Raw genomic sequence first — 14,075 nt, 5'->3', positions numbered from 1 at the left:
ACTGGAGGAAAATAGGGGCAGCTCCAGATAGTGTATGCCAGATCTTGGGGCTCCTACCCCATCAGAGAAGTCTGAGCCCTCTCGTGTAAGATGGAATATGGGGGCCTTTCCTCTGTGGGAATGTCTGAGTCCTGCTCTCAGCCCCTTTATAATGAGCACCCACAGCTCCCATTGCAGTCTGAGGTGACATAGAATATCAGTCCTGGGTGATGGTACATGGAGATGCAGGGTTTCAATACAGAATTGTGTGGATTATGTCAAGCAGAAGGGCACTGGGGTCTTCTTGCCATGAGTATTGTTAATAGTGAGGTGGGATAGAAGAGCAGTCTGTGGATTTAATGATGAGTGGGGGAAAGTATAGGTTTAGATGGTATCCTGTGTGCATGTGTAAAGGGGTTGTAAAAGGGTATGAGGCGGCTGTTAAATTTTGCATGTGGTATTTTGTTGGAGTAGGCTCCGTGTTTGAGTGTAAAGCAAGTTCAGGGAGTGCCTGTGCATTACAGCCAATAGGCAGAGTATGAGTATGTGCATTATGGGTGATTTGGGGGCAGCACTCAAAGAAAGTTACATGGGCAAACAACCTTAATTCAGTATTTCTTTGTTTCCAGAAGTCTGAAGTTTGCTGAACTTAAATTCTGGAAGGGTGCAGACTATCACCAGGCAACATTAACTCTGTATTAATGACTTTATCATTTAATTTATATCGCGATAGTGCCTAGGTGTCCCAGTCATGGTCCATGACCCCATTGTGCTAGGTGGTGTACATACAGCACAAAAACAAAGAATTCACTTTTGATTTATTTGGGATTGAGTTAAGCCAAGATTTGTGCTTGAATATTTAGAGATAAAATGTTTAGCCCAAAGTTAGACACCTATAAATTAAATGATAAAGTCATTAACACATGCATATTTAAGCATTAGGTGGCCTGATTTTCAGAGGAGTTGAGCTTTCACAACTCCCACTGAAACCAAAGTGTACCATAGTACTAGGAAAATGTTACTGTTTGATTGCTGATGGTACAACTGCCACTGTCCTCATTCCGTATGCCTACTGAATCCCTGCATCTCCATGTAATAGCACCCAGGACAGACATTCTGTGTCACCACAGATTGCAATAGCAGCTGTAGGGGCTCATTACCTCTGAAAAGCAGACCACTTATGTAGGTCTTATAAATAACCTCTGTATTAATTCTTCTCTTTATTGGATCAGGAGTTGTCTGCTCTATCAGAGGCAGCTGGATTTAACCAATGGGTTAATGTGAGTATACTTTTGTTTGAGGAAAATACTATCCTTTTAATATATAGAAATGTGGCTCTCTAGTGATGTCCCCTGTGATGGGTTCGATCACAGGGACCCCTTTGGAACTGTCACCTGATGTGCCGAGACTACCTCTGAGCTCATTTTCTCTGTCAGTTTGGGCCTCCAGAACCCTGTCTTGTCGAGCCAGACACGCCAGTCTGCTCCAACACCAACCCAGGGTCTGAACCACGTGCCCCAAAGCTGCAGACTTAATTGAAAACAACTTAAGAAGTGCTCCTGTCTCTAGCACCCAGACACCAGCTCCCAATGGGATCCAAACCCCAAATAAATCCGTTTTACTCTGTATAAAGCTTATACAGGGTAAACTCATAAATTGTCTGCCCTCTATATAACACACAGCTGTTTGCCCCCCACAGGTATTCATTATTTACTCTGCATTAAATAATAAACAAAAGTGATGTTATTAAATATAACAAGTAGGATTTAAGTGGTTCCAAGTAATAACAGACAGAACAAAGTACGTTACCAAGCAAAATAAAACAAAAACATGCAAGTCTAAGCCTACTACATTGAGAAACTGATTACTGATGAAATCTCACGCTCAGAGATGTTCCAATAAGATTCTTTCACAGACTAGACTCCTTCCTAGTCTGGGCCCAATCCTTTCCTCTGGTACAGTTCTTGTTAGTTCCAGCAGGCATCTTAGGTGAAAAGCAAGGGATTTCACATGACTGCAGCCCCCTTAGTTCTGTTCCACCCCCTTATATATCTTTGGTACAAGGCGGGAATCTTTTGTCTCTCTGGGTCCCCACCCCTCCTTCTAAATGGAAAAGCACCAGGTTTAAGATGGATCCCAGTACCAGGTGGCATGGTCACATGTCCTATTAGATCCCAAGCCTTCATTCTTCCTGACCTGACTCACAGGAAGGCTTGCAAGTAAACAGAGCCATCTACAGTCAATTGTCCTAGTTGGTGGGAGCCATCAAGATTCTAAACCACCATTAATGGCCCACACTTTGCATAACTACAGTAGGACCTCAGAGTTATATTTTATATTCCTAGTTTCAGATACAAGAATGATACATTCATACAAATAGGATGAACACACTCAGTAGATTATAAGCTTTGTAATGATACCTTACAAGAGATCTTTTGCATGAAGCCTTTTCCAGTTACATTATATTCACACTCATTAGCATATTTTCATAAAATCATATGGAGTGCAATGTCACATTACCATCATATAATATAGGCCAAAATCTGTACTGACATGAACAGGTGAATCCGTGTATTTCATGGCAGAACCTGGTCATCTAATTCTTCTGGCATTGAGGCCAAATTCCAGCTCTAATCTCAATAGGTGCAGAAACTCCACTGGCAGAGGCACCAATGCCAGTTCTAGTATATGGGGTGGGAGGCTGCATACAGAGCACAGCTCTATGGGCATGCAGATGACATCAGATCTCACCACTGAGCAGGTCCTCCTATCTCCCCCCTTGGTGAGAAGGCTGCATAAGGTCTGGGGAGCCAATGGCTGCTGTAGACTCCACAGCAATGGGGATGGAAGGAGAATTCTCTTTCCTGCATATTTGCACAGTGCTGGATGGCATGAAAATCCTAAACTGTGAGTGGTCATCATTCTGACTATCAGAGCAAGTGAGGAGGAACCCACTATCTGCACTGACTTGATTGAACCATAGAAAATGAATGAGCAGGTAAATCACAATATAATGTCTGACTTTATAGTAGGGTTAGAAACATCAGTTTGAACAAAATGAAAACTGTTCCAAACGGATTCACATTTGCCAGATCACTTTTGTAATATATTACTTGTATTGCAATAGAACCTAGAAGTCTGACCTCCATTGTGCCAAGTGCAGTACAAACACACAGAGACACTTCCAACTCCAAAGAGCTTACAGTCTAAATATAAGACAAGAGACAATAAGTAGATACAACAAATAGATGGAGCAAGCATAGCGTAACAGACAGACCCTTAGGAACAGTGTGATAAGCAACAGTCATAACATGCCAGCTGCCTAACCATTGTCACACGTAGTGTAGCCATCACAGCAAAGTGGATTTGGAGGATAATGTGGCTAATTTAAAAATAGTTATCTGGCTGCCTATGTGACCCAGGATCTCAATAGCAGCATATTTCATTGGCAATTTTACAGACAGAAAATAACAAAACAAGAGTGGAAGTAAGACATGTAGTCATGTATTAGGAGTCAAGTATTACGAAAGTGCCGCAAGGCTTGCACAAAACTCGTCAGGTGGTAGAGGGGAGAGAGAGAAGAGTGAACACACTATGCAGGGAGCAGACCACAGAGTCTATTGAAATAGGGACATGGACATTCCTGCTCTACTTCAGAGAAACTCCACCTCTTAAATTAAAGAACTGTAGTGTTAAAAGATATTCTTCTATAACGTAGGTTCTCGAACATCATTGTACTGAGACCCCCTTCTGACAACAAAAATTACTACATGACCCCAGGAAGGGGGACCAAAGTCTGAGCCCGCCCCGAGACCATGGGTGAGGGGGGGCACCAAAGCCGAAGCCCAAAGGCTTCAGCCTCGGGCAGGGGCCTGTAATCTGAGCCCCACCGCCCAGGGCGGAAGCCCTTGGGCTTCGGCCCCTGGTGGTGGGGCTCAGGCTTCAGCCCCAGGCCTCAGCAAGTCTAACGCCAGGCCTGGCGACCCCATTAAAACAGGGTCGCAATCCACTTTGGGGTCCCAACCCACAGTTTGAGAACCAGTGTTCTATAGTGTCGCATTCCCCACTTGTCTATTAGAAGAGCCAGTGCAACTTCCATGATTTTAACATCTCAGGTTAGTAGCAAGTTCTATTCTGTATATTTGTGTGATACTCCTTCTCCCATTACATAGATGCTGTTCATGGCACTCTTATAGTTATAATCACTGCTATCTAAATAACCTACCAAAAATACTTTCAATCAATGATATGTAATGTCTTAATTATCTCCTATCAAAATCCCTAGCCTCCCCCATTCCCTTCAGTCCTTCCTCCACACCAGACCCATGGTCACACACCATCTAATATTTTATTTTTCTCAGTTCCATTGTCTTGAAACAAAAGCCAAGTATTCTGTTAAATGATAAGAAGTACAGGGTTCTTGAAGCAGGTTTGTCCCCAGATTTTACTCCAACACAGTAAGAATCCTAGTCATCTAGAAGTGGTTATCAAGACACCAGTTGTCATCGGCCTTTACTCATATCCTTTCCAGTTACAAAATAGTTTCATAAAAAGCAGGAATTAGGAAATCAAAGCACAGTGACTATCCAAGATTTTGTACAAATCAATTCTTGGCCCTTAGATACTTATTGCCCAGAAAGAGACTGTGGGCCTGACCCAAAGCCCATAAGAGTCATCAGGAATCTTTCTGCGGACTTCAGTGGGCTGGATCAGGCCCTATGGTTGCCTGAGCTGTGTTCAGATGCTTTGTTTCTGGGGTAGGGGAAAACCTCTCTCTGGATCAAATGGTGTTTGGTAAGACAAGCAAAACAGGGAGGTCTTTTTCAGGGCATATTTTTAGCTTCATACTCTGTCAGGAATGTTCATGTTTATACATTTTCATACCTGAATGCAGTTTTTTCCTACAGACTAGGAAGGAAGGAAGAGGAAGATTGCTATTGTTAGTTCTATTTTTAAATACTTGGGAGGCCCTCAGATGCTGGTGGCAATGGGGACTTGAAAGAAAGATGACACTAACAGCTAAAATTCCCAGCTATTTCGAGGGGCTGGTTTATGCATAGTCTCCTTTCTTGACACTGAAAGGACAACAAAAGTGATGAAGGAGCACCAGGAAGAGACCACAGCCAGTCTCCAGGCAACACACCAGCCAGGGCAAGGCAAAACTTGAACCTCTTGCTCCATGGAAATTTGCAAGAGTGAAATTAGCAAGCGTGAAATTTGGTGGTGGTGTTTTGTTTTATGAGAAAGGGGTTACAGTGAGGTTAATCCTTTTAATCTCTCCTCCCCAGTCTCTTCCACAGCCTAAGACCCAACACTGCTAAATGAAACATGAGTTAGCATACTCAAATATTAGCAGCCTACAGCCCCATGTTAAAACTGGGATTGTCAACAGCACCTGAAGGGAATTAGGCACCCAAATCCTATTGAAATTCATTTAGAGTTAGATGCATAACTCCGTTATGGTTCTTGGAAAAGCTCTGCTTAAATATACAATCTTTCAAATGTGAACCTTGTATTAGGCAGATTACCTATTTCATGGCTATTAACTCTATTCATCCTGTTTCTTAAATACTTCTGACTACCCTTCATGGGTACTTCAGTTGCAACTATTATCAAGCAGCAGTAGTAACCACAATATTTTGTAATTCAAATACATAAAATAAATGACACAGTAAGATAGTTGTGTAGATTGATTCGTTTCTTATGGTTATATTAAAATTGGTTCTTATCCTTATTAAGATTGTTTCTATTCTTCATACACTGACCAAAAATTCACTCTTTTGGCTTTCCACACTTTTTTTTTTGGTAGCTCTCTTTGTAGCCATTGGTTCAAATCATTACGCTACTTAATGGTTCTTCCTCCCCACACCAATCACAGGACAACTCATGTATGGAACCCTATTAAAAGGATCACCTGATGACACATAAGCATAGGACATATAATATAACACATTTTACTCTGATTCAGGAGGCTTCAATGAACACAATGCTGTCAGTGACTTCAAATCTAACCATCCTTGTGCCTTCCCTTCGAGCAATTGAAAACATGGATCAAGATGAGAAAGCCTTTTGGATGTCAAAGAATAACATTGCAACCCTACTAAAGTACGTTGATGTTTTGTTTAATATTTGATACATCTGATTCTTTAAATGAATTGGTTTTCAGTGCAAATATAATTTTGATTTGAACTCATTACAGCGAGGCAGCTTTTACATCCTTAAAGACAGTGAGTCAGATTCTCCTTTTTTTACACTGAAACGGTAATCCCATTGAAGACATTTATTATTTGTATTATTACAGTAGCGTTAAGATCCCCAGCTGAGACCAGGGCCCAACTGTGCTATGCACTGAACAAAACCCCAACTTGAGCCCAGAGTAGCTCAAAGCAGAATCTGACCTAGAAAGTTGGGAGTTGGGAATTGGTCCTGCTTTGAGCAGGGGGTTGGACTAGCTGACCTCCTGAGGTCCCTTCCAACCCTGATATTCCATGATTCTATGATTCTATGAAAGTGTGGTCTGACACACCATGTTTATTTATCTGCAAGCTGTAAGAAAATACAAACATTAGAATCCAGCTTAATTTCCTTTTAGATATCATGTATTAGTGGGAGCTTATAGACTTGCTGACCTCCAGAATTTATCATCATCTGACATGCTGGCAACATCTCTGCATAACAATTTCCTGCATCTGTCTAATGAAAATGAGGTAAGATCACTTGTCAACTAGCTTGAAATCCCATTTTGCTTTCAGTCCATCAGTAGTGCTATAATAATATTAATACACATGCATACTCTTACATTTAAAGATGCCTATAACATAGGCATTAAAGGAATTTCTCTATAACATTCTCACACCGTTGGGTTCTGACAAATACTGTACTATTTTCTCTACTGCTTTATCTAGACAGCCAGGCTGAGACACATCAATTCTTACATGTTTGTTTATTATTGGTATTGTTGTAGCAGCATGAAACCCTAAATGATCAGAGCCCCATTGTAAGGGGGTACAAATAGGAAAGCACAATCCATACCCTGAAGAGTTTACAATCTAATTTAACACAAGACACATCAAGCAAGTGTAACAAACAAACAATACTGGGGGTAGGGAGGGAGGATTAGGGTAATAGTAATACCATGCAGCTACATTGGCTGACTGCATGCACAGCTTGATGGTCCCAAATCATTTGAAAGTATCTGTAAAGATAATAAGCCAGGTGTCCTTGACCACCTCTCAACTTAGCCTTCAGAAGTTGTCTGATTTATTGTAGGAATCTATACACATTTCTGGGAATATGCAAACTCCATAGTATTTAGTCCCTTGAAGGAGTATTCTTTGGGGGAGCATATTGAAGAGGTTCCACTAGGTCAGTAAAGCTTTGGGAATGCACAGACTTCTCAAAATTACTGAGGGCTAGATGGTGTTTTTAGCATGCAAGCCGTAATAAGAGACGTGGTGCCTAGGTGCACCACCTCAGAAGAAGCACCAGGAGGTTCTGCCTCAGAGGCATAATTCCTCCTGGGGCTCCTTAAGTACATTTGGGGGGAAAGAAAGTAATTTACTTCACCTATTTAAAGAAGCCAGCGTGCTGCCTCCATGCAGCTAGTCAGTTCTGCTGGCCCGCATGTAGGGAACGGAGCTGGGCAAATAACTGATTTTTCAGTTCAGTGTCAGGTCCAAAAAAAAAAAAAAACAACCCTGGGGAAAATGTGTGGTTTAGATTGAACCGAATGTGAAATTTTTCAGAATTTGTGGTGAATCATAAAAGTTGGTTTTAGAGCAGGGATCCAAACCCGGATCTCCCACATGACGGGCAACTACCCAAACCCCTGGGTTAAATATTACCAAGGGCCAACAGTAGCAGCACCAGTACTCCCCCTCCCCTCCACCGCCCTCTCTTTCCGGGCATTTTGTGATTGACTGAAGCTATTTGTGTCAAATTCATGGATAATTTCGGGGTGACTGAAACTGCATTTTTGTCAGCTATTCATCAGAAAAATTCCACCCAGCGCTAGTAGGGAAGACAGAGCCACAATGCCACCTACTCCCCATCCAGTTTCTTCAGAGCGAATCATCAGGGGTGCAGCCCCTTTGCTCCAGGACTGAGACTCTGGGGAGCCCTAACATGGGCTAGGCTGGGGGAGGAATGTTTACTGCCTCCCATGCATCTTGCCTGACCACGTTAGACAAGGATACAATCTAGCTCTATGTAAACAGTTAGACACAATCAGCAAACTGGTGTAACTGTGATGTAAAAATAAACCCTTTATTCCTTTGCTTTCCAGAGCATCACTATTGAAGGAGCTAACATTGTAGTTGGTGATATTGCAGCCACGAATGGAATCATCCATGTTATTGATAAGGTACATGACCATGTAATTAAAAAGTTAGCACCCTGCTCTCTTCTTCCTTTGCCTCCTGAGCAAGGCAATACAACTTGTATGGGAAAACAGCCAACAGCTGTGGAAAAATATTGTATGGTACATCAATTTATTCTATTTCCAGTCCTTGCAGTTGCAAGCATGGTATATGTCAATGTATTGACATTGTTTGTATGCTTTGATTTCAGGTTCTAACACCACTCAGAGGTGTGAGTGGCACATTGCCAAAACTGCTGGCTCGCTTAGAACAGATGCCCGATTACTCCATTTTCAGGGGTTATGTTATTGCAAGTATTCATATTATTTTAAGAATACAACTAGTTCTCTGGACTGTGTGTGTTTGGGCTGGTTGCAGAATATCATTACAAGTTTTTTTGTCTTTCCACAACAGCAATATAGTCTGGCAAATGAAATAGAAGCAGCTAACACTTACACAGTTTTTGCCCCAAATAATGATGCAATTGAAAGTTACCTCAGGAATAAAAAGTCTGCCACTCTGGTATGTATTATACACAAGTCTTGTCTTATCAATTGAACACACCATTTCAGTTTCAAAACTGCTAGTGCTCCACAGAATGGGTGAAAATAGAAATGAATAAAACAGCAGGGTCTGGGTTTTGCAAAAAGTCAGTCAAGTTGGCTTAAAATAAAAAGAGGCAGGTGGGGATGGGTTTGTGAGCTATTTTCCCCCAAATAATGGGAGGTTCCAATTATCATTGTTGGGTTTTGTCCATCTCTTCTTGAAAATACCAGGTATAATGTTATTAGTAATGCTTTTCCTCAGTGGATCTCAAAGCACTTTTCAAAGGAGATACCATTATGCTTGTTTTGCAAATGGGGAAATTGAGACACAAAGAAGTGAAGTGATTTACCTGAGGTCACCCAGCAGGCCAGCAACAGAGCCAAGAATAGAACCTAGATCTCCTGAGCCCCAGTCTAGTAATCTATCTGCTAGGCAACACTGCCTGTTTTGTTCATGAACATCAACCTGCTGAAAAACTGTGCCAATACTATTTTAGTTCTCTCATGATACAATGTTATTGTTTCTATATCACTTTCCTGGAAAAATCCATAATGGGCATTTGAAAGGGTATCCCTTGAGAGCTGCCTTTTCACTTGGAAAACTGAACCTGGTTTTAAAAATATTAGTTAACTATAGGACAGTGCAGCTAGACATGGACAGCAACATCAAGATCTTCAGCCTCACAGAGTTCAGGACTAAGGGCCTGTCTGCACTTACAGTGCTGCAGCTGCACTGGGTGAAGCTGCGCCACGCTAGCATTTAGTGAAGACACTACCTACACCGACAAGAGAGCATCTCCTGTCAGCATAGGTACTTCACCTCCCCAAGAGGCGATAGTTATGTCAACAGGAGAAGCCCTCCTGTCGACATAAAGCTGTCTATACCAGGAGTTAAGTCAGTATAACCGCATCGCTCAGGGGTGTAGATTTTCCACACCCCTGAGTGGCATGGTTATACAGACATAAGTTGGTAGTGTCTGAGTCTGTAACCCTCATGAATGAAACTAAGCTCAGATGAGTTGCCCTGCCTAAGTCCACTCACACACAGGTATTTCCAGGATCAAGCTTTCAGAGTGTAAAAAGCTTAATGGGTGCTCTATTAAGTTTCTTCTTTTAAATTGAACAGAAAGTAGAGTTGGGTAATCCTGTGGATGGTTTGGGTTTTCAAAAGCCAGCCAACCAGGCTTTGGTACTGAAGAAACAGAGATGTTTAGGAGCTGAACCCCCACTGTAACTGCACCTTGAAATTTGGGTTAAGGATGGGTGAGAGGAAAAATGGTTTTAATTTTGGTCCTTCTTTAAAAGGTAATTAAACCAAGAGCAAGCAGTGACTGGTAGGTGCACACACTAGTTCAGGCTTTAGTTTTCTATGTATCCCTCATTTGTTCCTATTATTTATTCAGTCATATGGAGGTTTCATTTCTTGCTTTTCTGCCACTATATATTGTACCTGCAATTTTTCTGTGGATCTCCTCTTGGCCATAGACACTGATTGCCTGTGTCTGAGGTGCGGCTCCCTGAAAGACAGAAACAGGAAGTGGTCAGGGGACTAGCTCTGCCTGACCTTTTCCCATTTTATAGAAGCTCTACCTTAGAGGGAGGAGTTTGGAGCAGTCACAGGGCCCAATCCTTGATTTCAGTGGGAGCAAGATTTGGCCCAAATAGAACATTGGTCAGGAGGGGTATTTTTCAGCCTGCTGGTGATAGGTGGCAGGAAATATCTCCCAACGTCTTAATTGATGATGAATGAGATTTAATGTTCCCATCCCAAGTGCCCAGTTAAGGGAGATCAGATATCTGAAAACAAAACAGTAGGACTTCTACCCGGTGGGAATTCAAAATGGACACTACATTACTGCATGAAAAAAGCCAAGTGACATAGCGAAATTTACAAATGTCGTGGTTTGGAGTCATTTCTTTCACTAGAGTGAATCTATGAAAGACCTAAAGAGCATGACATGGCATGAATTTTAAGATGTAAATTGGAAGAACATTCTAAACGTGTTCCACAGATATTAGCCTTCTGGGCAGGTGATAGCAGGGTGGGGAAATAGATTGGCTTCCTGAAAAGCAAAATAGGCTTGCTAAAAGTGGAACATCTAAAGTAAGACTTTCAAATGGGAATTAGGTTCTTAAGTCCCTTAGGCTACGTCTATGCTGCAAAAAAAAAAAAAAAAAAACAACAACAACAAACCACCATTTCAGAGCCTGGATCAACTGACTTGGGCTTGTGGGGCTCATACTACAGGGCTAACAATAGCACTGTAGACTTCCCCACTCAGGCTGGAGCCCAGGTTCTGAGATCCTTTCCCCACACTGGGTTTCAGAGCCAGACTTTTACACTGCTATTTTTAGCCCCATAGCATGAGCTTGAGTCAGTGGACCTGGGCTATGAGACATGCTGCCGCTCATCTTTATTTTCAGTGTAGATGTAGCCCCAAGTGCTCTTGAAAATTATTCCCCTGATCCCACTAGTCCATTGCAAGCAGGACAGGCCACTAAAACTAACTAAAACAAAGCATTACTGACCATACAAAATGTAAGTTACAAAGTAACTCCAGCAAGATGGGGAAAGACCTGAAGCCACACAAAAACCTATGCTTTTTAAAATCAGAAAACAACTTGACCATTTTTATGAAAAAATGTTCAATCCACCAATAACATGCAGAAAGCTGTGTGAAGGAAAGTCTCAGCTTTCATTTATAAAGTATTGATCTAACCTTTTTCCTGGTGGAGATAACCTTGAAAATGTAAACTGATATAAATCAGTGCCAACAGATAGCTGAGGTTGAAAGGAACAAGCTGCTTATCTTCACTTCTGCAGCAGGAAACTGGGGAGGGTGGGGAAGAGACCTAAAACTTGAAGATGACACCAAGCTGGGAGGGGTTACAAGCACTTTGGAGGACAGGATAGAATTCAAAACAGTGTTGAAAAATTGGAGAATTGGTCTGAACTTCAACAAGATGAAATTCAATAAAGACTTGTGCAAAGTACTACACTTAGGAAGGAAAAAAAATCAAATGCACAACTACAAAATGGGGAATAACTGGCTAGGTGGCAGTACTGCTAAAACGGATCTGGGAGTTATAGTGGATCACAAATTGAATATGAGTCAACAGTGTGATGCAGTTGCAAAAAAGACTAATATCATTCTGGGGTGTACTAGCAGGAATGTTGTAGGTAAGAGGAGGTAATTGTTGCACTCTATTAAGCACTGGTGAGGCCTCCGCTGGAGTATTGTGTCTAATTATGGCATCACACTTTAGGAAAGATGTGGACAACTTGGAGAGAGTCCAGAGGAGATCAACAAAAATGATAGAAGGTTTAGAAAATCTGTCATACGAGGAAAGGTTAAAAAACACTGGGCATATTTAGTCATGAGAAAAGACGACTGAGGCGGGGACCTGATCCCAGTCTTCAAATATGTTAAGGGCTGTTATACAGAGGATGGCAATCAATTGTTCTCTAGGTTCACTGAAGGTAGGACAAGTAGTAATAGACTTAGTCTGCAGCAAAGGTGATTTAGGTTAGATATTAGGAAAAGCTTTCTAAGTACAAGGAGAGTTACACACTGGAATAGGCTTCCAAAGGAGGTTGTGGAATCCCTATCATTGGAGGCTTTTAAGAACAGGTTGGACAAACATATGTCAGGGATGGTCTAGGTCAGGGGTTCTCAAACCGGGGGTCGTGACCCGTCAGGGGGTCCCAAGGTTATTATGTGGGGGGGGTCGCGATCTGTCAACTTCCACCCTCAAACCATGCTTTGCCTCCAGCATTTATAATAGTGTTAAACATAAAAATTGTGTTTTTAATTTATAAGGGGGAGTCTCACTCAGAGGTTTGCTGTGTGAAAGGGGTCACCAATGCGAAAGTTTGAGAACCACTGGTCTAGGTTTACTTGGTCCTGCCTCAGCACAGGGGGCTGGACTTGATGACTTCTCGAGGTCTCTTCCAGCCCTACCTTTCTAGGATTCTATAGAGAGCTCCTCCACATGCAGGATTTTGTGTAAAATGAATTAGTTAAGATTGGGGTATAGCCCAATAATCAATCTTGCTAATCTCCCCAAAATCTGTTGGCCAGCCTGGTGCACAGAAATATAGCAATTGTCATAGTGGCTCAGACTACAGTAGTTTGCTTCCACCGGTGGCCAATACCAGATGCTGAAGGAGAAAGTACAAGAAACTCCATAATAGACAATATGGAATAACCTGTCCATGCGGCAGTTTCTTCCTATACCCTGGTAGTCAGTAGGTGTCCCCAGCATAAGGGCCCATAACCTGTCTACATGTTTGTGCTTTGTTATTAGAGAGACGAGGTAGAGGAGGTAATATCTTTGAATGGACCAACTTACCTATTAAGTATTAAGATATTACCTTGCCCACTTTGTCTCTCTAATATCCTGGGACCAACTCAGCTACAACACTGCAAACAATATGCTATGTTATGTAACTCATTGGGGGATGGGACAAGTATTTCACCCAAACCATTTGCCGACTAAGCTGAACATCTTGTGAGGGCACCTTTGTTAAAACGTTGGCAGCACATCACTGGTTTATCCCCCATGTCTTGCAGGACGAGGACCAAATCCGATACCACATTGTGTTGGAGGAAAAGCTCTTGAAGAACGACATGCACAATGGCATGCACAGGGAGACCATGCTCGGGTTTTCCTATCAAGTGGGATTCTTCCTGCACAACGGCCAGGTGCTGCTATCTGTGTTTAAATGTAGAAACATGTTTTCTTCACTACAGGAATGAAACTTCTATCTTAAATTGAAATGCAGGCAACAAGAGCTATTGACTCATCGTTGCCTTCTGACACCTTAATATTACAAGAGATTCCACTCAAACGTGCTGTTGAGTCTCCAGACAGTCTAGACAAAGCCTGCTTAGTTCAAAGTCACACTGGAAGGGACCTTGGACTGGATTTAAATTATGCTGTTCAGATTTAGCATCTGATTTTACAAGACAGTATGATGGTCTCACACATCTGGTGACTAGAGACCTGCATTGCAAAGCAATCATTAATCCTTTTTCTAACAGTTTTTCTGGAAACTCTTTTAATTTTAAAAATAGTAGTAATATTGATTTGTAGTTCTATAATCCCTTGCATCCCAGGAGCTCAAAGCATTTTGCAGTATTAGTGAATTTACCCTCACAACACCCTTTCTATTCATGAGGAACCTAAGGGA

General features: G+C 41.9%; 1 protein-coding gene across 1 annotated transcript in view; it reads left to right on the top strand.

The window, feature by feature from the left end:
- Positions 1 to 14,075, top strand: part of STAB2 (stabilin 2) — a 143,036-nt gene that overhangs the window by 63,624 nt on the left and 65,337 nt on the right. Inside the window, exons 23-29 of the mRNA XM_024198768.3 lie at positions 1,212 to 1,259; positions 5,948 to 6,084; positions 6,572 to 6,686; positions 8,264 to 8,341; positions 8,548 to 8,646; positions 8,751 to 8,858; positions 13,456 to 13,587. Coding sequence (XP_024054536.1) covers positions 1,212 to 1,259; positions 5,948 to 6,084; positions 6,572 to 6,686; positions 8,264 to 8,341; positions 8,548 to 8,646; positions 8,751 to 8,858; positions 13,456 to 13,587 — 717 coding nt within the window. The remainder of the gene's footprint in view (positions 1 to 1,211; positions 1,260 to 5,947; positions 6,085 to 6,571; positions 6,687 to 8,263; positions 8,342 to 8,547; positions 8,647 to 8,750; positions 8,859 to 13,455; positions 13,588 to 14,075) is intronic.

The sequence above is a fragment of the Terrapene carolina genome, unplaced genomic scaffold (genome assembly GCF_002925995.2).
Source record: "Terrapene carolina triunguis isolate 2854851 unplaced genomic scaffold, T_m_triunguis-2.0 Scaffold247, whole genome shotgun sequence".
Classification (NCBI taxonomy): domain Eukaryota; kingdom Metazoa; phylum Chordata; order Testudines; family Emydidae; genus Terrapene; species Terrapene triunguis.
Note: the sequence above shows the minus strand (reverse complement) of the source record. Positions and strands in the feature narration are given on the sequence as shown.